General features: G+C 42.5%; 1 protein-coding gene across 1 annotated transcript in view; it reads right to left on the bottom strand.

The window, feature by feature from the left end:
* The window catches only part of NHSL1 (NHS like 1), a 178,127-nt gene that overhangs the window by 37,498 nt on the left and 112,881 nt on the right, over nt 1-27,748 (bottom strand). The window contains exon 2 of the mRNA XM_030448568.1: nt 10,228-10,380. Coding sequence (XP_030304428.1) covers nt 10,228-10,380 — 153 coding nt within the window. The remainder of the gene's footprint in view (nt 1-10,227; nt 10,381-27,748) is intronic.

Below are 27,748 nucleotides of genomic sequence, written 5' to 3'. Positions count from 1 at the left end.
AAACAGAAGCTCTGGGGTGAAGAGGGATAAAGGGATAAAAAACAGCACAGGCTTCTCCTGCCTTTGCACCACACCCTGTTGTCTTCTTGACAGCAAGAAGGGACAAGTGACGAGCTGACAGCTGCATCTACATGCCTGAAAAATTATCCCAGCTAAGGGAAGGGTGACTTCTTGGCAGTCTTTCTGTTGTAGCTCGTATTTTGTAGAGTGGGATTTTAAATTTTTTTTTTCTACTAGAAAGAGGGTATTAACTGCAAAAGTCAGCTAAATTGTCAACTGCAGAAATAATAAATCTGCTGACTAGTGTATTAAAACACATTTATCCATTCACTGCACATATCACTGGAAAACTGCTCTACTCCCTGAGGTCAGAAATCTTTTTTTTTTTTTTTTTTTTTAATCTTTAAATATTGGAGAAAATCCTTTTTTCTGTAAATACCTAGAAACCAGTTTCCTCCCTAAGTCATAACTGTACCATGTATATACAATATACATTTTTCTTGTGAAAGCAAACTTTTAAAAATGAACCTGTACTTTACAGGTCACGCTGAGCTTTATTACACTATATACCATATGACTGCTCTTTGATTTAGAACAACTTTCTGTTTCAAAGCTGTACTATAATTGTGTATTATTTTAATTTACTTCATGAATATTTTGAATTTGTTTTTGCAGTTGAGCTGAGACAGCTAAGATCTCATGGGTTGGTGACAGACAGGCATGTGAGTCAGAAGGCCTGGTTTCCCACCTGACACTGCTGCATATGAGCAATCACTTTGGGTTAAATCCAGTCAGAAACATAATCTACAGAGAGACACAATCTAAATTTCATGTAGTTGCCTCTTAAATGCAGCGTCCAAGGGGGTATCTACACTGTACCTGCAGCACAGGAGTACAGAGTGAGGCACTTAAGGGTAAAGCCTACAAAGGAAAAACCTAAGGTGCCTTAAGTCTCATGCTCACTTCATGAGTAATGACCAGTGCCAGGTCCAATGCTGTGGGCATCCCTCTCATCAGGGACAGAATGTAGCAGATTTCAACATCTCTGCTGAGGACTATTTGCTTTTTATCCAACAGTTGCATGAAATAAAGTGCCACAAGTTAATGTCTTTTTCATGTAGATACAAATGCAAATTCTTTTAAGAATGGGGTTCAGTGAAGGTAAATCTCCAACTCCCTAACAATATGCTTAGAACATCAGACAAAAAGTTTGCCACCTGAAATATAATAACCACAAGTAGGTTTTGTGTGGGATTGGTCATCCTGGTGTGTGCTCAGACATGCTCTGAGCACACCTACCAAACGAAGACATCTTCAAGGGGTACCTTTCTGCCTGCTAGCAGGGCTGCAGGAAGTCATGGATAACACCAAGGTAACTCTGGACTATGCAGTTAAGTGGGGAATTCCAGGGAAATAACTTTTCAAGATAAATAGCTTGTTGAGTATGATTATGCCTGGGACCATAATTAAAAGACACCCTTGTTCAAAGGTCTCTTCGGTTACTAAAGCTAACTAAAATCATTGCCTTTCACTCTGTGCCTCTTTGTGAGTCCCTCACTTCTAAACTGAGGGTCTCTGTGTAGATAAAACAGGCTGTATAAAAGCAGAGCTACACAAAGACAATCTTGATTTTGACAAATATCTCACGCTAAATAAGACTTTTAAAAATAGCAACTCAATTTAATTCCAACGCAGCATCTATTTTTGTCCCTGGGTATAAATATGAGGCACACAGCTTGCCTCTACCACTTTATATTCCTCCCAAAAATTCATTCAGCTTGGATCAAATCCCATATCCCTTAAATATATAAATCCCCATATCATCTGCAGAACTTGACTATCACAGGGAATGCTTCTGTATCAAAGCTTTAAAAAATATGTTGTAAAGCCACAGTAATGATGCACTTGTGTAACAACTGAACTGTAACCAATACTGACTGCAAAGCAAGTTCATGAACTTCAGCTGTGATATATCCAGTGCGCTGCTTTGTTCAGACTCCTGTTTTAATGGGCCATGAATTTCAACAGATGTAGTACCATGGTAGCCCAGCTAAAAAACAAAAAAGTTACTCTCAGAAGCTCAAACCAGATGCTTTGTCTAACACCAGCCTTTACCAATCAAGCTACCTTCCCTATTATTCTCCTCTCTTGCCTAAGAATGCAATTTTATACCACTACTTCTAGATGTTTATTTTTGTTAGTATATATGGAAAAACACATTTTTTATTTTCTCCAAGGGCACTTAAACTCAAAACTATCTAAAAAGCTGCAAACAAGCATGTACAACACCTCAATCCAAGAGAGGAAAAAGGAGGAAAAAAGCAAAAAGGTAGACAACAGAAAGTCTGATATTCCTTACGGTGGAAGTTGCTTTATCCAGCACTGAAACAACTAAACCACAAACAGTTAAAATTTCTTCTCTCATCACAAGACACAGATCTGAATTAGGGTGAGGTTCAATAACCTTTCAGCTAAATCCTCCTACTGATTCTGACTTGTATCATAAAACAGTAAGAAAACACATTAATCTGATTTACCAAAAGAACCCAGTATCATCAATATTATTTTGAAACAAGTTTTCATCTTCTTTTAACCCTTTCACTGGAATTCTGTCACTTATCATCTGTATCATGCAACCAATCTACATTTAATCGTCCTGTATGTTTTTACACTCAGCATTGCACTATTCAACTATACCTAAAAACAGGGAACATAGATGCTTTTCAGCAGCTCAATTTTTCAGTGCAAGAGCAGCTTTCAAACACATGCAGTGTTCTACCGGTCAAATTCTGCTTAGTTTCACTTGAATACTCACTTTTAAAAAATCTGTTTTTAGAAAGGGCAGTTGGAACATGGAACTTGGCCAAAACCATCAACATATGTACTGTGAATTAATGCAAGAACAGTAAAACAGGCAGGATCCATGGGCAGAACCTCTAGTACTGAACTTGACTATTGAAACTAAAATAATGAGGAATAATTTGATCTCTATTTTTTGATTTTACAGCTCAAAGACCTTTCCGGAACATATGGTCTACCCCTAGCCTTTAATGGTCTTTTACTTCATTAAGGTTTCCACTTGGTAAGGAGCTCACATCTTGACATCCCTCTGAACCTGAACCAGACCTATTGTTAATATGAAGTGGTACCCCCCTATTTTGCAGCTCTTTAATGAAACATAAGATTATTTTAAGTCCATAATCTTCTCAGCAGGATTATCGACTAGTAGGGCTGACCCTAATATTGCTCATCTGAACAGTGATCTGGCAGATGCCCTGAGAAAACAAAGGCTAAACACATACCTGTCTGGAGGGTCTTGAAACAAGACATAATAGAGGCTTTATGAGTAACTACTTAAATCCGGTTTTATTTGACAATGCTAACCAGATGTCTACTGGAAAACAAATCAAGTGTTTCAATCACTGCTGCTTAAATACATTCCTTGATTTTGGCCAACAAAGCTAAACAGAAGCTACAGTCAGCCAAATCCAGCTCTTCTGAAGATGAGATAATAAATGAATCATCTCAGACATTGGAACAAGGAGCCCTACATTACGTACATAGCTTGAATCAACACAATTACCCTGGGGAAAAAGAGGCACAAAGTACAGGCAGTTGTGCAGGAAGTCTCAGCAGCTGTAGTCTGAAAAGGAGTATGAAATTTAGCATACAGACTGTTACTGCCATTTACAGGTACACCTTCCTCAGTGTGTACCTGAAACCTTGATATCTACTGGGAAGGACAGCCAGCCCAGGCAGTAACTCATCTACAACTTGAAACACACCAGGAGAGCACCCACAATACCCTTCAGAAGCTGGCTATCTCCTGACAGTCTGATTTTGTTTCAGTCTGGCTGTGTTTGCCCCTTAACACAGCTGTTTTGTCCCTTCCCTTTCTGCTTGTCATCTCCCAACTCATGGGCAAGTGACAACATTGAACAGTGGGGCTTATTCTTCTTACCCCTCTTCTTTTTTCTTAAATAATAAAAAAGGGAAGATTGCCGGGACTGAAAGATAAGCACCCCTTGGATATCAGGCTATACATGCCTTTCTCTGCCTCCCACCACTCCAATCCACATTCGATGGAGAACACTGAAAAACGCAAAAGCAAAGGAGAGCACAGGTGTGACAGGAATTTTTTTCCTGTTCCTTCATCGTGGTTTGCAAGTTTATCTAAAGGCAGTGCATTCAAGATTACTTCAGGCTTTCCCCTTAGGATGCACTAATGCTGCAAACCTGTCCAGACACAGCCACATTCTCCAAGCATTTAAGCAAAACAACACCATAGCAGTGCTGTGTCTCCTCTCCACCTTCATGCCTTTTTGCTTGGCATTTAAAAATTACAGTACAGTTTACAAAATCAAGATTAGTATCGGTTTACTCTTCTTATCCAAGTATTTTCATGATTGCTATCCACTACTGCTGCTGTATCTGTGTTCCCAGCTGAAGACCACTGTACATCATCAGGGAATTGTTCAGACAATGGTCCTTTAAACACAACCTCATTGCAAAGCAACAAGCCAGACCTGCCCATGCACCATGTCAGGAAAGGGGCTGTTTCACGGTGCTACCCTCTAGACTCTGATGAAACACTGGATCAGCTGCTTGGCTTCATGGACCAGAACAGCTGTAGGAAACAGTATTTGCCACTCCAGCACAAATAATGATCTGCCTTAAAACAAACAAGCAAACAAACAAACCAAAACAGTGCCAGTTAGAACCACATTAAAATCATAGCTCTGCTACTATCCAGAACAGACTCTCAGAGCTGGTCCAGTGACTCAGTAGATACTGTCAACATGAGACTGAACAAGTCAAGTGGTCCTTGGCAGAGCACACAGCGCAAAGGGGTAGGATTTGATCTGATTTATCTGAGGATCCTGATACCATGCAGAGCCTCAGCTATTCCTCCCTTCCCATCTTCTTCATCATCCATTTTCACAGCTCCATAAGGAGAAAACAGTGATGCAGAGCACAGGGTCAAACAAAACTCAAGGGTCATGTAACAGTTTAACACTGGGACGGCAATTAATTGAATGACAGATGCTCCCTATTTATCCCCCCCCCCGATAAAGAAAGGAGAGAGACTTATGGGTTGGAAACTGAACTATACAGTTTAATAGAACAGAAATGTTAAAAATGGAAACAGTATTACATATATATAAAGGAAAAAAGTGATACCATGTTCCTCCCCCTACCCAACCGATAACTCTCACATCACCACCGAGGCTGCAGGGCAGCCGTGGGAAAGTCCAGGCTGGAATCCTGGAGTCAGCAGCAGTCAGGAGCTGGAGGCAGGAACACACAGATATGGGCTGGCATGGATCAGGACCACAGGCAGATGAATGGATGGAATCTTCCCAGGATGCCAAAGCAAACAGGAACAGGAGAAGAATGGCCAAAGGGAAGAGGATCATCTCTTCACCAGGTGAAGGCCAAAGGGGTTTGACCCTCATGATCCCTCAAATTTACACCGACTATGACACATATGGGATGGAATACTGTTTGGTCAATTTTGGTCATTTGTCTTGTCTGCTCCTCCCTAAAGGAGGGTTGCAGGTGTGACCTCTTTAGTCCTTTTCTCTTTCTGAAGCATAAGATGTTCCCTCAGAACTGAGCAATGGCCTTGGTTCTACGTACCATTCTCTAACCATAACTACAGACATCAAGTCCTAGAAGCAGAGCCTGACTGAGAAACTTGCTATTAATTTCAGCAAGCTACTTATGAGAGACTTAGCTGAAAGCAAAATTACAAGACAAAATTTATTCTATCCTGGCCCAAGCCAGGACAGGTTATTACTGTTTCTACCTGAATATCTGCACAATGGAAAAATACCTTTCTTACAGCAACCATGAAAACACAAGGAATAGGCCACCTAGATAGGTTCTTAGGAAAGGCTAGTTAAGAGCAGCTTGGTCCTAAGAGTAAGAAAAGAGGTGCCTTGGATGGCACATGTTTGACATCCAATGTGTCACCCTACCTGCTCTACCAGGCACTCCAAGGTCCTGTCTGCTTCTCCACAGAAAGAGAAAGCCTGTTACATCCATTGCAGACAAAACATGGAAAATAATGGACTCTTCCACCCCAGTCAAAGAACTGCATAAAGATTAAATTAAATTTAATTTAAAACGTAATAATAAACCCTGGATCAGCATAAAAATGTTCAAGCCACTGATCTTCAGTCAATCAATCACAGAACAGTTTGAGACGGAAGGAACCTTAAAGATCATCTAGTTCCAACCTCCCTGCATGGGCAGGGACACCTCCCCCTAGACCAGGGTGCTCCAAGCCCCATCCAACCTGGCCTTGAACACTTCCAGGGAGGGGGCATCTACATCTTCCCAGGGCAACATGTTCCAGTGTTTCACAGGGAAGAATTTCTTCTGAAGAGCCAATCTATATCTTCCCTTTTTCAATTTGAAACCATGCCCTCTTGTCCTATCACTCCATGCCCTTGTAAGAACTCCCTCTCCAGCTCCCCTGTAGGCCCCCTAAGGTCAGAAAGCTGCCCTAAGGTCTCCCCAGAGTCCTTTCCAGGCTGAACAACTCCAACTCTTTCAGCCTGTCTTTACAGGAGAGGTGCTCCAGGATATATAATATACAAAGCAAAATAATAAATGCATAAAAAATAAGGAACACCCTCCTCTTCCTCCAAATACAACAAGGCTTCCTCTAAGGTAATGCAGAGATCATTAGAGAATTTCATTTATCTCAAGACAGGTTAGATATCATACACTTTATTATCTCTATCCCTAACCTTTTATTCTTGAACCAATTTAAGAATAAGCAGCAATAATAGCTTTTCTGCTTCTTATGTGGTGCTTAGAAGTGTATTCTAGACAACAGACAGCCTCCTATTATTTCATTAAATTTTTTTTAAGCTAGACTCATGCTAGTAAAAATTTGCTGAGCTGTTAAAATTGTACCAGAATAAATAGTTTTGACCTTGCATTATCTTAAAAGCTAGCAAGTGTTTCATCTGGTTAGTTTTAGAGGCTTGAAAACACTCTGACAGAAAGGAATACCTTGCTTGAGTTATTTTGAAAAATTGTAATTAGTGGTTTAAATGACTGCTGTGCTACACATGTGAATTACTATTTGTTACTTAAGTTTTATACTTACTTTTCCATTCACTGGGACACCAGTGAATGTAGTAGCAAATTAATAGTCTGCAATTAATTCACTATGTACCAACAATGTCAAATCTCATAATCCAAACAAGAACAAGACTGGAAAACTTAAAATCCTGTTTTCATGGTCTGAACTATAGCTAATAATTTAATCCTCAGGATCACATTATTAGGTTAGAGAGGACCACCAGAGGTTCTCTCTTCCTTCACTACCTCCTAATAAAGGTAGGAGTAAATACACACACACGAGTGGGAAATTGTCTCTTTTCTTACTCTTAAATAAGGATTCTTCTCTATTCTTAAAAATGTCCAATCATTTCATAGCCTCAAAAATCTATTTCAGTACTTCCATATCCTCCCTGTAAGGAAGTTTCCCCTATTATTAAACCCAAGTATTTCTCTACTGCCATTCACTTCCACTATTTCATCTCTGACTTACCACAAAGAAAAAAAATAATACTGCTTGTGTGCCTACTCCTTTCCAGATTGGGCAAACAGTTTCTGGAGAACAGGGAGATTCATCCCACTGTTTCCTGCACAGAGTATGGAGCACCTTGGCATCCAACACCATTCATTTCCCATCACTCCAGCAGTGTTTTAAGTCGCATGCAGTCATTCTACAGCTCCCATGCTTTACTTCAACCAGTGCATTTTGAACACCAAAGGCATCAAAATGCAAGCTTCCTCACGAGGTTAAGAAATGCAGAATTAAAGTTCCCCATGATAGGTGCTTCTCATTAGACTACTTTTTCTTAAGGTCTTCAATGCTATAATCACATAGCTCTGATTTTTTTTCCCACTCATGAAGAAACTTCAGCAAACTTTGTCTTTTCCAAAGCAGCAGGTGAAAAAGCAGTTGGGCAGTTGTCAAAATTGCATCAAAATTTCAACAGCACATTTACATCAAATAAAACTCATCTCTCACTAGGTAGCTTTTAACCGGATCCTCAAAATGTGATCAGAAGCACAGACTGGGACGAGGACTTCCTGACTTCCCAGCAGTGGCTGAAGCAGCAGCACAGTAAAACCAATAAAACTTCAGTCAGTATCTCTCTTCCTACTCAGAGCCCCTGAAGGCAAAACTGAAATTACTGAAACTAGTGTTGAATTCAGGCTGTAGCTACCGAGTACAGCTAGAGAGGCCACAGCAAGGAGTTATTTTAAACCTGCTCTTAGGGAATAAACATGGCCCAGGGAAAGAGATAGCGATTAAATAAATAAGTTAAAAAGCAGAGTTTTGATGACTATGTCAGCAGCATAGTCTGGTGAAGGCATCACACTTTCTTCTCTCTCTCTCTTTCAGTTATAACCTCGAAAGCATGAAACTGAACCCCAGTTCATCATGTGCACAAGCCAGCATATTTAACACGAATAGATATTGGTAAATTCTTGTCGTGTTGAATAGCTTTTGGTTTATAAAAAGCCACAGCTCTAGAGAAAAATCCCAGCAGACAGAAATACCTTCAGATATGTGAGCTGCATGTAATACTCAGCTTCACACAAATACACTAGATACCAAACTATTGAAATAGAAGATGAATCCACAGTGAACACAAGTCTGATAAAACACAAAAAGTCAGAGCAGGCATTTCAGCCTGTGCAATTTTCTTTGACAATGGTCCTAAACAGAGTATAGAAAAACCGAAAGATGAGCAGTTAAAGTGTACAAAGAGCTAACCACAAGCAGTATTCTTTTTAATCTAAAGCAGGCAAATATTTTCCTGTTCTAAAGAACTGGCTGGTAAGTGTGCCTGCAAGGGAACAGGAAACATTTCAAGGCTAATGGGCTGCACAAATGCATTAATCCAGTAATATAAGTATAGAGGACACACAAGCTATCTGCTGAGACATGCAAGAGCTAGTAACACTGGCTGTCAAGACTCCACTAATAAATGATAACAAAAAGGCACCTAGAGTAAGGAGACAGTGAAAATCAACTAACTGAAGAAACAGCAAGAGAAATGAAACACAGCAGCCAAACCTTTGCTGATTCAAACATATAAAATGAAGTTTTCTGCATGTTTATAAAGCAGAAATGTCACACTGAACAGGCAAAAATGGCAAGTCTTTTAAAACAGGTTAACACTGCAAGGTATCAAGTACCTGCAGTTCCTGCTGAAACAAACACACTTGAAATTATAAAATGGTTTGAGCTGGAAAGGACCTTTAAGACCATATAGTTCCAAACACCCTGCCATTCTGACTAAACCACATTGCTCAAAACCCTATCAAACCTGGCCTTGAAAACTTCCAGGGAGGGGTCAGCCACAACTTCCCTGGGCAACCTGTGCCAGTGTCTCACCACCCTCACAGAAAATGAGTCAGCTCTTTGAAAGGTAACACCCTTTGTTAAACAGCCAACATAAAGAAAAACCTAGGTTAACCATTTCCATAACACAGATACTGAGATGTAACTTCATACTTTCCTTTTGACCTGAAGACAGAAGTTCTGCAGTCCTCCCTGCTGCTTGCCTGCCTCTGTCCTCATGGCTGCACTAACACAACACAACTTGGGACTGTACAGATACACTTCCAGTCAAGGTACTAAAGGTAAAAAATGGTTCTTAAAAATAAGCTGCACCATTCTGGAAGAAAGCACTTTCATTTCTGAAAGAGCCCTTGTGAGTGCCCTGTTCTCCATTTCCCTCCTCCGCCCTCAGTGCCTTTTCCAGCTCCTCACAAGTAGCCACATCCTTGGAAATGACACTGTTCAACAACAAAAGAAATCACCAAATGAAATACCTCTGACGTGGCTCTCACATTGAAGTACAAATGGAATAACTCAAGAGTTACTGAAAGAGATGGTATCATTTTGGAAACACTCCAAAGACTAAACGGAAATAGCCAAAAGAAACCAGGCTTCCCCCTTATCCATTCTAGAGTGCTCTAGCAGGTAACAGATTTCCTTGTTTCTTGAGAGAAAAAGCATTTTTGTTCTACAACTGAGTGGGTAAGTCCCACTAATATTACTGATATGCTACAGGCAGAAAATCAAATAAGATGATTCCAAAGCCTACAATTTTGATATGTTTGCAAAGAGTGTAGCAAAAACTACCATCCTTTTATAGCACATCAGTGTCCACAGCAGCATCTTACCTCTCAGTACTGACTTGAGGTTCAGCTTGGCTTGTCGGTGCAGGTCCTCCACACAAGGTGGTCTCGAGGAGGGCAGGAATACATTTTCCTGCTGGTGCCATGGAGCAGTGTAGTGCACGGTCCATCTACTCTCTTCATCTAGGTTGGAAACAGCTGCAGAGAGAGACAATGTTCCAAAAATTAAATGTCACTGTAGACAGCTATAACATGAAACCCCATGTGTAAGTTTGTCACACTCCTCTTATTTCGAGGCATAATTTATTCTCATGTGTTATGTAGGAAACACCTTTCCCTCTTCCCATGTTTATACTTGCTATTGTATTTACTGTGTACCTGCAACTCTGTCCCCCTCCAGACCCCATCTTCGTAACAGAGATCAGTTTCCCACTCCCCTGATCCCACCAGGTGCTGCAGGATAGCTTCCTACTCAAGGGTGAGCATGGTAATATGACAGTCACCATGTGAGGTTACAAAAGGTTCATTTTTATCAGGAAAAAAAACTTCCCTGACCTTATGCTCACTCAAATCAGGAACAAAAATTCCAGTGAAACCAATAAATTAGCTGCTTTCCATTGCCATCAGACAGATTGCCATCAGAGGAGGTTTAAACTAAATATGAGGAAGAATTTCTTTACTGAGAGAGCAGTTAGGTATTGGAACGGGCTGCCCAGGGAGGTGGTGGAATCAGCATTCCAGAAAGTATTTAAAAACCCTGTAGGAGTGATGCCAATATTGCTATATGTATTTTACTGGGGAGGGGGATGTTGACAGTTGGATGCAGTGATCTTAGAGGTCTTTTCCAATTGAGACAATTCTGTGAGTCTGTGACAACAGCAGCTCCCTGGGCAAACACTGCTTAGAGCACAACTTCACTGAAGGGGGATTGCTCTGGCAAACCTCTTCTCTGCCAATAGGCACGTGAAAATAAAATACTGACGCTGCTCAAGTTCAAAGTTGCCTACAGACAGCCTAGTAATGAATCTGCCAAAGCACATATTGCTGAGATTTGTTTATCATTTATGCTTCCCAGGAGACAGCCATTACCTTTTGTTCAAAGTTTATCACCAATAAAAACTTCTACACTTGAAGAGCCCTTATCCCTCCACCCTGTAATAACAGGAAAAGGGCAGTTGAGGGTCGTATTTTACGATCCCCCAGGCACCTTTTGGCCTTCAGCCAGCGTGCTGCACATCCTTGCTTTTAGCTCTCCAAAGCAGAAAAAGCCACTACAGCCGTACTGCCTCCCAAGCACCTGTCCTCCTGCTGCAGCCCAGCTGCCTCAGCCTCCTGACCAGCTCCACACCTCCCCTTGTTCTCCTCGATGCCCGGACGCTGCTCCCTCCCGTGCTGCCGGCAGGATCGCTTTGTGAAGTTCGGCTGCTGCCTCCCGTGGTAGCAGAGGAGGGGTGTAAACTGAGCAGCAGAACAAAGGCAACAGCCTCCTGTCATCTGAAAAAATTACTCTCCCTAACACCACTATACATCGGCTAGCATCATTTCAGATGGAAATTATCAGTGCTCAGCAAAGCAAGTAAGCTATGTCTTTCCCTTCAAAACCTAGCTACAGCCTAATGCTCAACATTTGTATTGTCCGAAAAGGATTTCGGGCAGAGGGAAGGTTCTCAAATGCCTTCTCTCGGTTTTTTTAGACTAGCAGCAGATTTCGAAAAAGGTCTTCTGAAGACTTTTTATTGGTCTCTTCATCTCGGAGGTGTCTTGGTTCTGCATCCTCTCCCCTCTTGCAGACATACTGGCTGCAACAAGGCAGACAGATGCTCCAACTGTGCCTGCTTTTTCCATCCTTGCTAACTAGAGGTCAAACCTAAATCACAACAAACACTCAAGTCACCACCTAACTGGTTAGAACATCCATCACGCCAGCATTAAAGAAAAAGTGATATATTCAGTGACATGTTCAAAAATGCCTGTGCCCCTCGCCATCCCCTAGCAGCTGGGCAGGCAGGCAGGGAGGGGAGAAAAAGAGGAGGAGAGAAACACCAGCCCATAGACTGGCTTCTGTTCCACCATACCAAAACTAAAACTTAATGCTCATCAGAAGTGGTCATCATAACTTGCCGACAGAAGTGCTGTGCACATCTGCCAACTACTCGCCCTAGTGCAGTCTCTCTTCATGAAATAGATGGAAATCCACGCTTTTGAAAGCTTGAAACTTGAGCATCTTTAATAAACACAACTTGGCTCCGAACAAGCCCTAGGGATACACCACCATAGCTAGACATGCACTCAACAGCTGCACAAGCAGAGATGTCAGAGAGAGGTGAGGAGGAGGCCCCAGCACTGAGCAGGACACCTGTGCCCGACTGCCAGTGACAGTAGGATGCTCAGCCTGCTCACCGAAGAGGAGGAGAGTGTCTCCTGCCATACCGCTGCGACAGAGAACTTCACAAGCAACACAGCATCCCAAAGCAGACGTCCTAAAACACTTCATAAGGCTGCCTTCCGACATTACACACTATTCAACAGAGAAGAGATGGAGATAAACTTAAAAAAAAAAAAAAAAAAAAGTTTTAAGGAAAACAGGAGCAAAGCCGATGGGAACTGCACTTCCCTGCAGGACTCAGCCGCTGCCCGAGAGGACAGCGAGCACAGCGCGCAAAACTACTTACTCTTTCTCTTGAAAAGTTTCATGAGAGATTTAAGCTTTGTGTTGATGAAAACCACCATTTTCAAGATGTTGATTTGCGATCCTGGAGTTTAAATCCCATAAAACGGAGGAGCTTCAGAAAGGTGACTTTTCCAGACAGAGTCTGTTTAAACTTTGCACACCAAATTTCTCTTCTCCAGGCTTCTCGCCTCTCCCTTTCTATCCTGAAATTACAACTTCAAATCTGCCTAGATCCTCCTCACGTACGAAACCATTTACGATCATTTAGTTTCAATTTATCCTCCTCAGGTGCAACCTTGTGGGCTGAAAACAGCCAGTTTCAATATGCAACACAGGAGGGGGGAAAAAAAAAGTCAATTGTTATTCACGTTTGCACAGGACAAAAAAAAATTAAAAAATTAAAAAAAAAATATTAAAATCAGGCTTTCTTGCCGTCCGTGGTTTTTACTACTCAAGTTCTTCTCATGCTTTCCTCGGGTCTCCAAGTTTGGCTGCTCCAGAAAGACGGAGTTGGCAGGTGATTTCCCTCCTCTCCATCGCTCCAGGCGGTTCTGTTCTGCCGGCGGAGCAGAGGGAGGAGATGCCGGCACCTTCCCCTCGCCCTTTGCACCTTCCCGGAGCCGCCAGCCCCGCGGCAGCTCCTCCGCATCCCCACCCCCACGCCCCTCTCAGCCCCCGGCTTCCTCCCCAGCCGCTGCCCTCCAGCCTCCTTCCACTTGCAAATGAGAGCTGCATTTTCGTGCAAATCAGGATGCCCTCCTTTCCCACCGCTTCCCCCCCTCCCTCCACTTTTTTTCCCTCCTTCCCCCTCCCCCCCTTTCTTATTTTTTACCCTCTCGCTCCCACTTTACCAAGGACCCAAGAGCTGCGCTTTAGCTGGCTGCCACATGCAGCATTTGCTCTGCACCGCCTGCCCCTCCAGATCCACGGCTCCCCCCGTAGTCATTGCCATTGCCCGGTACAACAGCCTGATAATTTCACATATTGAATTTCATTCAGTAACACTCCTCATTTATTCTTATTAGCGTCATCTCAGATCAGATACATGGAAAACAAAATCGAGTTATTTCTGGCTAACAGAGAACCTGTTATTCATCAAATGAAATTTGTGCACCGAGATGAAATAGCCCTGCTTTTCGAGATAGCCATTATGGTCTCATGCCTTCATAAAAATATCCAAAAAACTATCTGTACAGAGGTCCACAGCCATCCTTCCTAGGAATGAACTGTAGTTTTGCACAAGTTAAAGAAAAAGTGCTAAGCACCAAATCAATGTGCTCAGCAGGGCATGCCCTTCGCACAATGTTCAGGCTCAAGAAGCAAGCCCTCCCTGACAAAGCAAGCTTAGGAAACCCCCTCGGGTTAACAATGAAAAGGATTCTTTCCTCAGAAAAAAGAAAAATGCCAGCAGCAGGGGGTTCAGGCTGACCCCAAAGCTGCAGCAGGATTCAGCCTCGGAGTGCAGCGTGTAGAAAGCGGATGCTCCACAGGAACTTCACTCCAACTTTCACCAAAACGCTAAGACTTAACACCATGCAGAACAGATCATAAACAAAGTGCTTCCACCATTGCCTGAACACTTTATTAATAGCATTTTATCAATATTTTCCAAACCCAGAGACAACAACACAGATTTGACACTAAAATTGACATTAGAAGTAGGTCTCCCCAGCAGCTGCTGCCCCAAGAGACCTTTCAGCTGGCTCACCTCTACCAAAGCGACACAAGATGATGGTGCCACGGCACCACGGTAGGGAAATCAGCTCTGGTTTTGCACTTATTTCCATCAAGCACCTTAAACACAAAAAGCTAGAAATTATCCTGGTACTAAACTGCCATAACTAGATAACTAGTTAGTGTTGTTCTTCTTAAAAATCACATAGACAATAACAGCCCCGTTGGGAATTTTCCATCACCCACAGATTATTAAAAGCACTCTAAATCCACACTTGCTGGACAAACTCTGGTGGTGAGTGCAGACTGGCTCCATTTCTATCTCCAGCAGCGTCATCAAAGAGCAAACCCCAGAAAGTGATAACTTCTTTAATGTGCTGGTGGTCTTTTGTAGGATGTAGGAATTGCCTCCACAAGTGGAGAGGGTGACAGTTTCAAAAGAACTTGTGAGGGAGACTGGGCTACTGGAAGCAAGAGGATTCTTCCTGAGGTCTTTATGGCACCTCAGAGGCTTGCAAGCCCTGGAAAGCAAGTCTTTGTTCCCTTTTGATGGTCAAGCTGTGTGTATAAACATGAGTACTTTGGAAGACTCAGGGAAGCATCCCCCTTTTCCTTCCCATGGGCCGCAACGTTTGCCAAGTCCAGTGTTGCTCTTTGTTATTGGATCCTCAACCCACCCTGAAGCAGTTCTCCTGCCTGAGAACAAGCCCTTGATCACTGTCCTCAAGCCCTGATCAGCATGTAGGCAGCTATTCAAATCCACTAACAAAAAATGCATACATAACATGCCTTTCATCCTCCCCCTGCTCTGCTTTCACCTTCCCTCAGGTCATGCTGATAAAGAGGTCAAACATCAAAAATGGCTATCATGAGGGGATACAGCAAAGGAAACACTAGTTGGCTACTTTTATCTACATCTCTCAGTCTAGTCATCTCTCAGCACTAGGTAGACAACCAGAGAAAACTCTTCACATCTCCAGACAAATCCATTGGCTTCCATGAAATTCATCATCTTGTCTCAATCTGTATTTTTAAAAATACTCTTCCTGTCACAACTGTCCCCGTAACTGGCTTTTAATGGCAGTTCTCCTAGAGCTGACAGCATGAAATAAGTGTCTGCAACTTGCCTCTCTACAATGAGAAGGAAAAGATGGGGCAGTATGAGAAAATTCATATTGTAGTCACTACGCAAACAGATAAAGGACTTTAGACTCCATGGTTGCCAATCCAGCAAACAAAACCACAAAAAAATTCCCCACCAAACTACAAATAGCCATCTAAAATTACCTAAATAGAAAAAAATGTTAAGTTTGTTGAAGCTGGATAAACCCAGCATGAAAAGTAGGTGTGCACACACTGTGATATCTGTTCTTTAAAAACAAATGACTCGAAACAGGTAGCAGACCAGGGAGACCTTGCTCTGTGGCACACTTCCTACTGCACCTTGGACAAGTTAATATTAACCCACCACCTCAGCTCCCACATCCTTACAAGCAGAGATCACACTCATTCGCCACTGCACAAGGATGCTATCAAAAGGAATACAGCAAATAAAGGGAAGATTTTCAGTAAATGCTAATTCTCCCTTCATACTGGATGGGATTGTTAACTTAAATTAAAAAGCCTGTCCCAGAAGAAACTCCTTCCTAAGGGATAAGAGAAAATGAGAGGCACAAGACGTAGTGCCAAACAGAACGCTCAAAATCATGAATGTGTCACACACTATTAGCAGAAGTGTCTTTTTTTAGTTCACATTGTAATAGTTCTTAATCCCCGAGTGGCTAAACCAATTTTTAGTTCCAGTAGAGGCCATGTAGATCTAGAAGAGAAGTGAACATCAGTGTCTGTGTATGAAAGGCTGCAGCCATTCCTTCACTCCTCTTCTCCCTGCTCTCCCCTTCAAGAGGAGCTTTCCAGCTGACCTGCTCTGCAACAGCCATCTGGGACAGCCACCCACATTCACGACAACATAAAACATCAATGCCTGTGAAACACTCTGGAAATACTCGGCTTCCACATTAATATTTCAAGCCAGCCTCTGGGGGAGGGGGGGCTTTCCTGTCCAGCCCCCCTTCATAACCCAAGGCCCTGAACCTTGCACCACTGCACAAGACTGGTGCCTTTATAAAGGCAAATGTTGACAAGGGAGGTTGTACTTGGGTTGTTCATAACCACAGCCAGAGCAGCTGCCCAGGAGCAGCTGTCTGTCAGGGGCACTACAAATAGGTGAGAAAAAACTTCTCTCCTTCCCACTGCCACTCATCAGCTTATACACATGCAGTACAAAATCTAGGAAGCAGTAAGTAAAAAAAATAAAAAAAAGCAACAAACAGACAACAAAACAAAACCAACAAGAAATCAAAACACAAGAGTGGTTAAAGCAACCCATTCTTGCTCCTTCACACAAATCAAGACAAATTTTACTACTTATTTTCATGAACAAGAGGTAAACCCAATACACCTATAAAGTTCCTGAAACGAATGATGCATCAAACTATTAAAATATATCATCATCTCAAAAGCTAAACCTGAAGCCTTAGGGACTTTATTCAGACAATAGAAAAATCCTCTATTAAACAACTGTATGGCATTGATGACATTTTAAGAGGAAAGAAAAAACTAAACTGTGCAGCTGAGCCAGGAACTTCACCACTAGAGCTCTTCCCATGAGCCTCTGCTCACTAAGCAGAAGGGAAAGTAGAAATGCTGGCAAGTAGGTACATTCCAAACAATTCAATCAATGCCTTTTCTTTTTATGGACACATCACTTGCTTTCTTGAAATGAGTTTCCACTGTGCCACCCTCCAGCAGCTTGCATGGGGATGCACATGGAAGAAGCTGTTGGAAGGAAGTTATTTCCAGCAAGTCTGCAGGGATGGGTCCATGTAGGACATGCTTGGGATTTTTCCCTGTCACCCCCCATCCTCCCCCTCTGAGCAGCTGCAGTGCCTGGAGAGAGGCTACAGGAGGGACAAAACCCCAGCACCCCCTCTCTAGGCCATGCAGAGGCACCCAAGCCTGAACCCAAGGCAGGTTATGAGCCCCTTCCTGCAGGTCACAAGACTCCTGCCTGGCAGATCAATGCCACTGTCCCATGAAAGCTGCACCTTACTTCTAGGCTTCTGTAATTTCATCTATTAAGAAACATCAAGCACTTGAGACAAACACTGAATTTTAGAATGGTTTGGGTCAGATAGGACCTTAAAGGTCATCTAGTTCCAACCCCCCCCCAGCAATAGGTAGGGACACCTTCCAGCAGACCAGGTTTCTCAAAGCCTCATCCACCCTGTCCTTGAACACTTCCAGGAATGGGGCATCCATAGTGTCCCTGGGCAACCTCTGCCAGTATCTCACCACCTTGTCTTAAGTGTTTTCAAAACTCATGCCCAAGCTTTATGACTGTTCTACCCACCTCCACCTGTGCCATCAAACACTTTTTGATATTTAAAAGGAGTCAGAGCCACTCCGTCAGACCACAAGAGTTAACAATTTATGACCAGAAGGGGTTTCTTCCTCCCCTCCAGAGTCAGCCCCAGCTGGCCCTCTGCCGGCATCTTTTCTGGAGAACAAAAGTGCTCCCTCCACAAAGGCCGTCCCAGGCAGCACCGCTCTCAGCTGCCTCCTGTCTCCATCCCAGCTCCCTCACAATGGCCCCTTTCAAGGCAACCTCGCCCTGGTGAAGCACGATACTTCCCTAGCTACTGCAGAACTACAATTCATTAAACCTGGGACCAGGAGGAAGAGGGAGGAGGAGAATGCACAGGGGAGAGGGAACAAAAGAGAAGTATTTAATCCCAAAGCCACCGCAACAAAAAAGGGCCCATGCCTCAGCAGACTGGCAGGGCAGCAGGCACAGAGCCTGTCGGGGTGCAGGTGTCACTTTAAAGAGGGTCCCCTGTGCTCATGGCCATGGATTATGCTCTGGGAAATGGGCTGCCAGGGGAGAAGCGGGCAGGGGGGGACAGGGAGGAAGATGAGAAGGAGAAGTAGCACAACCTAAGCCAGAGAGGACAGAAAAGCAGCAGACTGATTGATCTGATGATCCTATTTAGGTCACAGCACAATACAGCTAATTCATTCCTTTGACAATTCAAAACATCTTTCCACAGGATCCTCTATCATGCAAACACATCACCAGAGAGAAAAGGGAGTATATGGGCAGGGCTGCCTGCAGACAAAGCAGCAGTTTCTTTGGGTTAGAGCATCTCCCCACACACTGTAATTGCAGGCGGGAAAACAGAAAACATTTGGTAAACGTGCAATTTTCTTTTATGGTTTTAGATTTCAGGTCACTATCCTTTTTTCCTTCAGCCATTCCTGAACTGCAGCTTAGGCAATGTTAGCTGCCAGAAGGGTGCTTTTCTCTCTCTGTAGGAAGATTCTCTTAAAATTCCACCAGGAAATACTCTCATTTTAAATTCCAAATCCACATCAGTGCTCCCCCTACACTACAGATTATCCTGAAGAACCTATAAAAAATGGCTACAGCAAATCAGTTAGTCTTTATTTGCCCCAATTATGCACCATAAAGATGATGCTTCTCTTCTGGATTAGTGATGAAAAAAACACCAAGCAGACAAGTTTTCTTAAGTCTTCTAATTGTCTCATCCCGTAGGACTCCACATGAAATCAACAAAACCAGACTACAAAAATGTTGTTACTGAACTTCTGCCCTGAACTGTCTCCCCATTCATCCTGTAATTCCATCTTTGGCAGCTGTGCACTTGTGGATTCACACTAATACCCAGTAGACATCTTCAACTAATCTCAGTCTGCATTCTCCTTAAGGGTGTCCTGAAGGGGACACACCCCCCATTCACTTCACTTATTTAAAGGTCACAGACAGAATTCCTGTAGCTTATCTCCATCTCCCCACCCAACACTGCTCTTCGGGATACTGTTATTTATACATGGACTATGCTAGCATAAGCATTTGGCAGGTTTTTTTCATCTTCTTTCTCATGACTGTCTTAATTAACTCAGATATGTGACATTTAAGCTAGGATGCATCCTCTCTTAAAACTAGGGCAGTACTTCCTCTACTTTCTTATGAGTTTTTCAATCATTCAATCAAAATGAAAAATTAAGGTCCTTGTAAAATAGCAGCCTTCGTGGAATCATGTAACTGGTCATACCAAAAATCAAATACCATGTGCTCGCTCACTGTCACACAGAGCAACTTGGAAAAAAAGTTGTTTTTGTTAGAAATTTCCAAAAGCAGATTTAGCAGTTGTGTATTATCCCTAAAACCTTATTTTTTTAAGGCTAAGATTTTTTAATACATTGGAAAACCTGGATATGTTCCAATTAAATAATGGTACAAACTGCCCTGAAAAACAATGTTCTCCAAATAAAATAAGGCATCCAGTCCATGTTATTAATAATTCCACTGCTACAGGATTCAGAGAGCTGTTTTAAGATCCTAAACCAATAACTGTACCACAGCATCTCCAGATAATGTCTTTGGCTGGCCAAGGGCATGCATATCTCTATCTATGTGATAAGAATAGATTTTGAAAACAAATTTTAAGATGACCTTTGTGTCATGAGCATCTTTTTACAAAGGCTCCCAATAAAGTCAATTAAATGAAAGGATAGCCTCCTAAAGTAATACTGCTAAATTGCTGAACTTTCAAAACTTATAATCTGGATGCCATCTTAAAATTTTATTACTACCTGCTCAATTAAAAGTGTGAGATGTAATCAACTATGTTTCCCTGTGGCTGCATTTTAAAACTATACATAACAATCCAAATTCAACTTTGGGTTGCAGATTTGTCCAGAAGACTGTTAATTACTGACAGCTTGTGCTATTACAGAACTGGAACAAGACTGCAGGTTACATTCCAAGTTATTGAGAAGGGCGGAGAAGTCTGATGTAAAAATAATCTGAAAGAGTCAGGTGGGAGAGTTCTCCCTGGATCCAGGGCAGGTTTGACTCCTGCAGCAGAAGATTCAATTCATACATAGAGAAGAAGGTGGGAGATCAATAACATGGTCGATGTGAATAAAGTTTAAACATTCAGGAAAACCAGTCAATAAAACTGCAATGATGTTTTCCAAAAATCATTCATGTTTGAAGAACACAGTTGAATCTACAGCCATTAAAAGTATCTGACATATTCCCCTATGTCTAATATTCTGTATACAGCTCCAGAAATGAAGACATTAAAACACTGTGTTCAGGTAAGCTTTGAAAATACTTCTTTTTGTGTCATGGCAATTAGCCCTCTTTGGATTAATTAAACCTAATAGGACAAAGTTAGCATCATACACAGGAAAACACTTGTGCTCACCTTCAGCTACTGGACATAAGAGTGTCTTTTTCTCTGATGCTATTAATTATTTAACCTAAAACTGCTACCACCATCTGCCTGGGGATCTGCTTGCACCCACCAAGCAGCAGCCCCCTGTCCCTGGTCTAGCTGTGCCATCATGTTTGTGGCAAACATCTAACAAACAAAAAGACATCCAGAACAATTAAAAGGGGATGCTGAGAATAGTCAATGAGGGATCATTCAGTTAGCAGAGGGGCCAAACCTTCTTTGGAGATGCTACCCTGCTACAAGTTTAAGGTGCCCTCCCTGGAACAGATCATGAAGCTGCAGACAGATAGTTTTATAAACTTCTTTCCATGTCTTGGGGCAATGATAAACATGCTCTGCAACTTGTGTGGGAGACTTCACTGCTCTTAAACTCCTTGTCAAAGCATCTAAAGGACAGTGGACAAACAAAAGAGAGCACTAAACCAGATGAGGAAAAGTTGTCTCATAACCATCATAGCTCAGATAAGAAATCAGGTGATATCTTGAGGATGAGCAGCACATGGCCACATACCCTTGCAGACAGTTAGCTGAGCACTCCCAGAGAAAAGGCATCACATTTAGATAATTTGCCTTTCAAAGTTTACAAATATTCAGTATTTACAAATTTTAGTCTCTTCTCCAGAAGCCTACTCTCCAGTGACACCAGCTCATGCTCAAGTGATGAAGACAAGCTCTTGCTAGTTACCTACATGGTCACCAGCATACTGAAAAGCACCTTCCAAACAAAACCCAAGAGCTGCAGCCGAACAGCCACAGGCAGTGCTTCAGGGAATTCAGCCTTTAACTTAGTAATAGTCAGGCCACAGCCTGCTTGCCTTCATGCACCAGACACAAGGAAGCTCTTTAAGTGCCCTTCTGCTGTGACTGGCATGGCAGCATCATGGCATTTCACATTTATTCTTCTCCAGTGACTCCAGGTCAAAACTGTTTAGTTCATAAGTCAGGTGCTGGAACTAATGTAATGGCAGGAGCTGCTTACAATCCCAAATTCAAACTCTCCCTATTCAATCATGCAACATCCCCATAATCCAGATTCTGCTGCAGTGTATACCAGCACCAATTCATATATAAATATCAGCCACTGAAAGCATTCTTCTGATGAAAGAACTCCAGAAAAAACAATCCCTCTGCCTAAGCAAAAATTGGCTTAGGCGCAAGAATGTCACTCAAGTGTTTGATTTGTACTGCATATTTTTAGAGTAGCTCAGATCCAATCTACCTTTCAGCTGCTTCTTACTGATTTCTTAATTGTCCAATCCTTGTGCTTCCTTTTGTCCCTTCCAACAGCTAGGGAAATGCTGGGCTTTTAAAAAATATGTTACTTAAGGCTGCTCCCTCCCTCCCCCATTTTGTAAAATAATCCATCTTTCCCAATCTCAGATCTTCTGAGACATTTAGGAAATGCAAGCAAAATGCCATCTGTTGACAATGAGATGGGACTAAGCCTCTCATGGTGAAATACTCACTTCAGAAAATCCAAGCAGGCAGTTAACTGGCTGACAAGTCTGAGTTTTTTAAATCATTGCATATTCCAGGTCCAGTCCTGCACTTCCTTTCACATCATCAGATCTGTTTGATCAGCCATTTCTAGGAAAGCAATGAGCTGCACCAGGGTTTCCTACTACTACACCTGCTGCCCACCTGTCTAGATAGATGCGAAGGGGAGGAGAGAGGAAATATATTTGAGGTAGACCTTGTGTGGGTTTTTTGTCTTGTTTCAATAAGCTTCCTTTTCACGTACCATATGAAGTGTCCCTGCTGTGGATGCCCACATGCAGACCAGCAGCTGCCTGGCAGCAGGAGATGGGCACCCCACAGCCCCACCCAAGGAGATGCTCTATAGATGATGATAATGTCAGCCTAGGGGTGACAGGAGGAGTCACTGTGTGAGTACTCCCAGCCTACACCTGCTGCCCCACAGAGCTGGCATGCAGCTGCTGAGAGTGGCTGCTGCCTTCACACAGCACAAAAAATAAGGGGAAAAAAAAAAAAAAGTAATTGAGGGCAGCTCTCTGAAGTCTGACTTCCAAAAAGAGCATCATTCAACATCTTACAAGGTAATATGATTTTAGGTACATGCAGCTGCCAGTCCACCACAGTTTGTTTTTTGCTGTAGGTACTTCACACCAGTGTCAAGGTTTTTATTTTTCACTCTGAGAAGCCCAGATCTGCTCAAGACTTAACCACTCTTATCTAAAAAGACGGCAAAATTGCATAAAGTACGAAACCCAGCAAGTTTTGTACTCCATTTGGCTCTTCTAGCCTTGCTCCCCCGTGGCAAGAGATTCCAGGCAGCATGGATGCATCCCTCAGCACAGCAGGCAGACAAAGGCAGATGGCCATGTGCCAGCCAGGCTCTCTTCTGCAAATTAGCAAACTCAGTACCAACCTGCTGGTAACAGTAGTACCTTCACAAATACACAGTCATCATGCAAGAATAGCCCTTTCTACTCAAATAAATCCCTCTCAGTTTTGTATTCAATAATTTAGCAAGAGGGAAGATTAGCATGGGAAATAGATTCCTTCTAAAAACTGGATTGCATCAGCAAGCTCCAGGCACTCTATCATTCTGAGATCTGTCATCTGAAGATATTCACTCTGCCAGTTCATTTTCCCTTTTCCATTACCAAGTAGACTTCACTACACTCCACTCTATCCCACATGGTTAACATGAATGTGGCAATTAATACGCAATTAATAAAACGGTGTGATCAACTGCTTTTGTTCACAGCAGCAGCTGGTCTGCATGTTAGAGTGTAATTAGACAAATTAAGATGTAGCACTTTTGTTGGCAGATGAACTGACAGCATCGCTCACGCTTAAATGTCACTAAGCCTATTGGCATTTAGGATTACTTTAAACATGTCTTTTTTATTATTATTAACACTACAAAGTACCAATAAGCCAGATTTATACACACCACCTGCAATTCCAGTGAAGTGCAAGTTTGCTTTACCTCAAAGATGTTTGCACAAGCCAAATGAGAGTTAAGGAGAGAAATGATGCATTTCAGAGGAGCAAGTTTTTATTTCAAGTATCACAGCTGTAAGATGGAGAGAGTGGCTCTGGGTGGGGGACAAAAGCAGAGGTGACTTTTAACTCTGTCTAAGCAGAGGTTTGAGAATTGAGAGGATCAAGCAGCATGGTTATTTTTCAGTGATTTGTTATTGGATTAGGACAGGGGGAAAATAGAGGATTAAAAATCTGTTCTAATCTATCAGTCTTTTAAACACCATTTCCTTTAAAATGCATTAGCTTGGCCAATGCAGAAGCCATCAGAGAAAGGTGGTTTCAGAAACAGTCCTGAGCTCTTTGGGAACTGAGAGCAGAAGCAAAAACCCCATGCCCCAGCAGGGCACAGGGTAGGGGGCTAAGGACCACAGCACCAGCTCCACGCATCAGGGAAGCTACACAGCCCAATCCCCCAGCAGGCAGAGGTGCCCGTGAGAGAGAAGTGATGCTCTGCCAGCCTGATTCCCCCAGATCCAGCCACAGGAGCTGGACCCCTTCACTTGTGCAGAGTCCCCTAGTGAAAGCCTATATCCCCTGTGGAGACTGGATGCCCTTTTCTGGTTGTCCACCAGCAGTATGCTACACAGCTTATATAGCTCCCTCTGACCACAACATAGAGGCCATCATGCCCACCACATAAATGGCAATACACTGTGTTAATCATTACATTACCACCTACCATGGGCTTTACAAAAGCAGCACTGTAAGTTATCTACATTCAAGTTGGGGCAGCACGTCACACACAAAGCATCAAACATAATACTTGATAAACTCAAGTATTTGCAAGGCATCACGCCTTTCCAAGGGGTCATTTTTAAAGCTCCTGGCTTTCCAACAATGTGAGAAAAAACAAGGAAAAGGACGCTGTGTAAGGAGCAGTTGACACAGGAAAAAGGGAGTGGCTAAGAGGCCTCTGAAGATTTTCACATGTAGTAGCAGTAAACAAGAAAAGAGAAGTAACTGAGAGGATTCCTCCTACAGAAGCACTGCAAATGTCCCAAACGCAACAGAAGCCATCAGCTACCATAACCTAGCATGGGCAGGCACACAATCTGACTCAGAAGATGGGTAGAAGTGACACATCTACTGCAGAGTCCTGAAAAAATGGGCTCCAGATAGGACGATATGAATATCTGCATTAGTAGTTGAAGAATTTTCTCTTCTACTTAAGTACAAGAAAATGCACTGCAGCTAAGCAGCCTTGTTACCTTTTATAATTTATCCCAAAGCGCTGGCCTGAGGGAGGGTGGGACACAGTAAGAAACAACAGCATAGTGAAATGGATTTTGGTAATGCTGCCATAATCCATTTCTGATGGCTGGTGTGACTCCATTAGCCAAGCTGATAGAAGTCACTCCCCTTAAAGCCCCCGTGTCTTTTCTGTGGAGTCTCACATTCTCCTCCCTGTATTTCCACTTTAATTTGACCTGAGTCTGATTTTCTTATAGCACTCAAAACCATTTCTTGACTTCGCTGTACTAGATAAGCAACTCCCAAACACACTGTACCCACCACCCATAAACTTTGGGAGTTATAGTCGTATGAAAGAACCTACTGAAGTCACTGAAGAACCTACTCAGCCTATCATTAACCACCATCCACAACCACAGGATTTACAGTCACACCTGTTTCACATGAGGATTTGCACTTACATTCCTTCACCTCCTTAATTACTGCAGATGCTCCCCCACTCCCATTGCTGAACACACTACACAAACAATGTCTGTGAACTCTCATTTTTCAGACTCCTCCAGATGCAGTTGACCGATACTAATGAGCTCTGTATCAACATCTCCCTGCCTCTTCCTTGTGCTCCTGAGTGCCACACACAACTTCTCATCTGCTCACAAGCACAGAGAAATGCAGGAAACATCCACCACCAGCACCTCCTTGCTGCTACATGCTCAAAGTTCACACCTAGCAGTCAGCAGCCAAGATAGTAAAGCATTTTCTTTTGTCATGGCTACACAGCCTTCATATTCATGTTACTGATTCACTTACTAAGTGGTTTACAACATCCCAGCACCTTAATCTCTTTCTACCCAGCATTTTCCAAATTTCTCTTCATCCCTCCCTTGATCTACAACACTCTAGTATCTGGCTCTCAAGAAGTCAGACACTTATGAGCTGCATGGCAACACCACAGGAGACCAAGAGCTCGACCTGTCCAGAACAGAACCAAAAAGAAGGCCTGTTTTCCACAGTACATGAAGGACACTTGCAGCAAAAGGAGCTCAAAACACAAGACATGTTCAAAATGCACAACAGAAGAGTTGTCATTTATCCAAGGTCTGAAGTAATTTTGTACAAATGGACACGTTTCTCTCCTTCACAAGGTTTTGGTGACTTACTTTGTACAAATGAAAAAAACTTTCAGGAAAACTTGGCTATAAGAAAAGCCTTCATGAAGAACACCAAGAGGAAAGAGGGGAAAAAAAAATCCCCTTATTTTTTACGCATGCAATAAGATTATATTTAAGTTGCTTTTATTTCTTCAAAACAAACCATTTCCCAGCTTTATCTGATGCAACTCGAAATGTCAGCTGTTGTGGTACGAGCTGGATGCAGCAGACAAAGCTGGGAATGAGAATGGCAAGGGACTTGCATGAGGTTCTGTAAGCAGCCACCCCGGTCATTCACCGAGCTATACTGAGCCCTTCTGTCACTTAGGGCAGGAAAGGCCACAAAGGCTTGCTCAGTGCTCCACACAGCCCCGGGATCTGCAGAAATGGAAAGTGATTCAGGCTTTGTTTCACACTGCTAACGGAGATGGCAAAGGGTGAATCCTCTCAAGAGCTGCAAGGATTCTGTTTTGCTTTTTTTTTTTGCACAGTATCTTTTAATTGGGACATTTAAATCTCACTGCTTTGAGAGGAGAAACCTGGGAAAAAAAGCCACAGCAAACACTGAATGATAAAATACCCAACTTGGTTCAGAACATCCTATTCATTTATAAATACATAAAGCTATTATTACTTCATTTTTTTGGTATGTTTTTTACAAAACATTCATTACACAAAATCGTCTCAGCTTTATAGATAAGACAGAGCTTTTGTCCTTAGAAAGAGTAATGAATGAGAAAGAAAGCATTCTTTCATCAGACAGCAGGCAACAAAACACTTTCAAAAAATCCCAATAACTGAAGCTACTGTTTAACAAACATTAAAAGAGATCTGATACTGCCACTGGCTCCCTCCCACATCTGAAAAAGGAAAAGAAAAAAAAAAAAGGCTTCAAAATGCTTACCAAACTTATCATCACAAAAAGCTGACAGTCACCACAGTTTAGCCAGGTTAGCAAAAGCATACTACGGCTTTAAAGTTGGCAAATTTGATGAAGCATGAAGCAGCAATGGGAACCACAACTGTCAGGTGATGCTCTGCCCCAGAGGAGGTGTCTGGTGTTTCATGGCAGCAGTCACTCTCTGCCAACAGCCTCAGACTCCCAACTCAGAAGCATGAAACCAAACTAAACCAAACCAAGCCCTTCATTTCTGCCATTTTTGCCAAACCTGGTCAGTGGAGGAAATGAGCCAAAATTTTACTGCAGGAAAACCAACTACCAAACACTCAGTGTCACTGGAGTTTGTCTGAAACCATGAATGAACACGTGATGGTGACAGTCACTGTCATACCAATTCCCTTGTAGGCAGGCAGGGATTTTAATCTTACATGCCTATTTACAGTGAAGAACAGCAGAGGAATTGCATCACAGATGATCAAATGAGGCTGAACTGGTAACAAAAAACTTCCTCTTCATGGTACCATTAATTTAACTGCTTTATCAGATCAATTGCTATAGCTTAAAAGAACCCCAAACCCTAACCAGGTGACTTGATTGAAACAGCTGCTACATTGCACCACAAGTATTTTGACAATTGAAT

Source organism: Calypte anna, chromosome 3, assembly GCF_003957555.1.
Source record: "Calypte anna isolate BGI_N300 chromosome 3, bCalAnn1_v1.p, whole genome shotgun sequence".
Taxonomy (NCBI): Eukaryota; Metazoa; Chordata; class Aves; order Apodiformes; family Trochilidae; genus Calypte; species Calypte anna.
The sequence above is the reverse complement of the archived record's forward strand: the minus strand, read 5'-3'. Positions and strand labels throughout refer to the sequence as shown.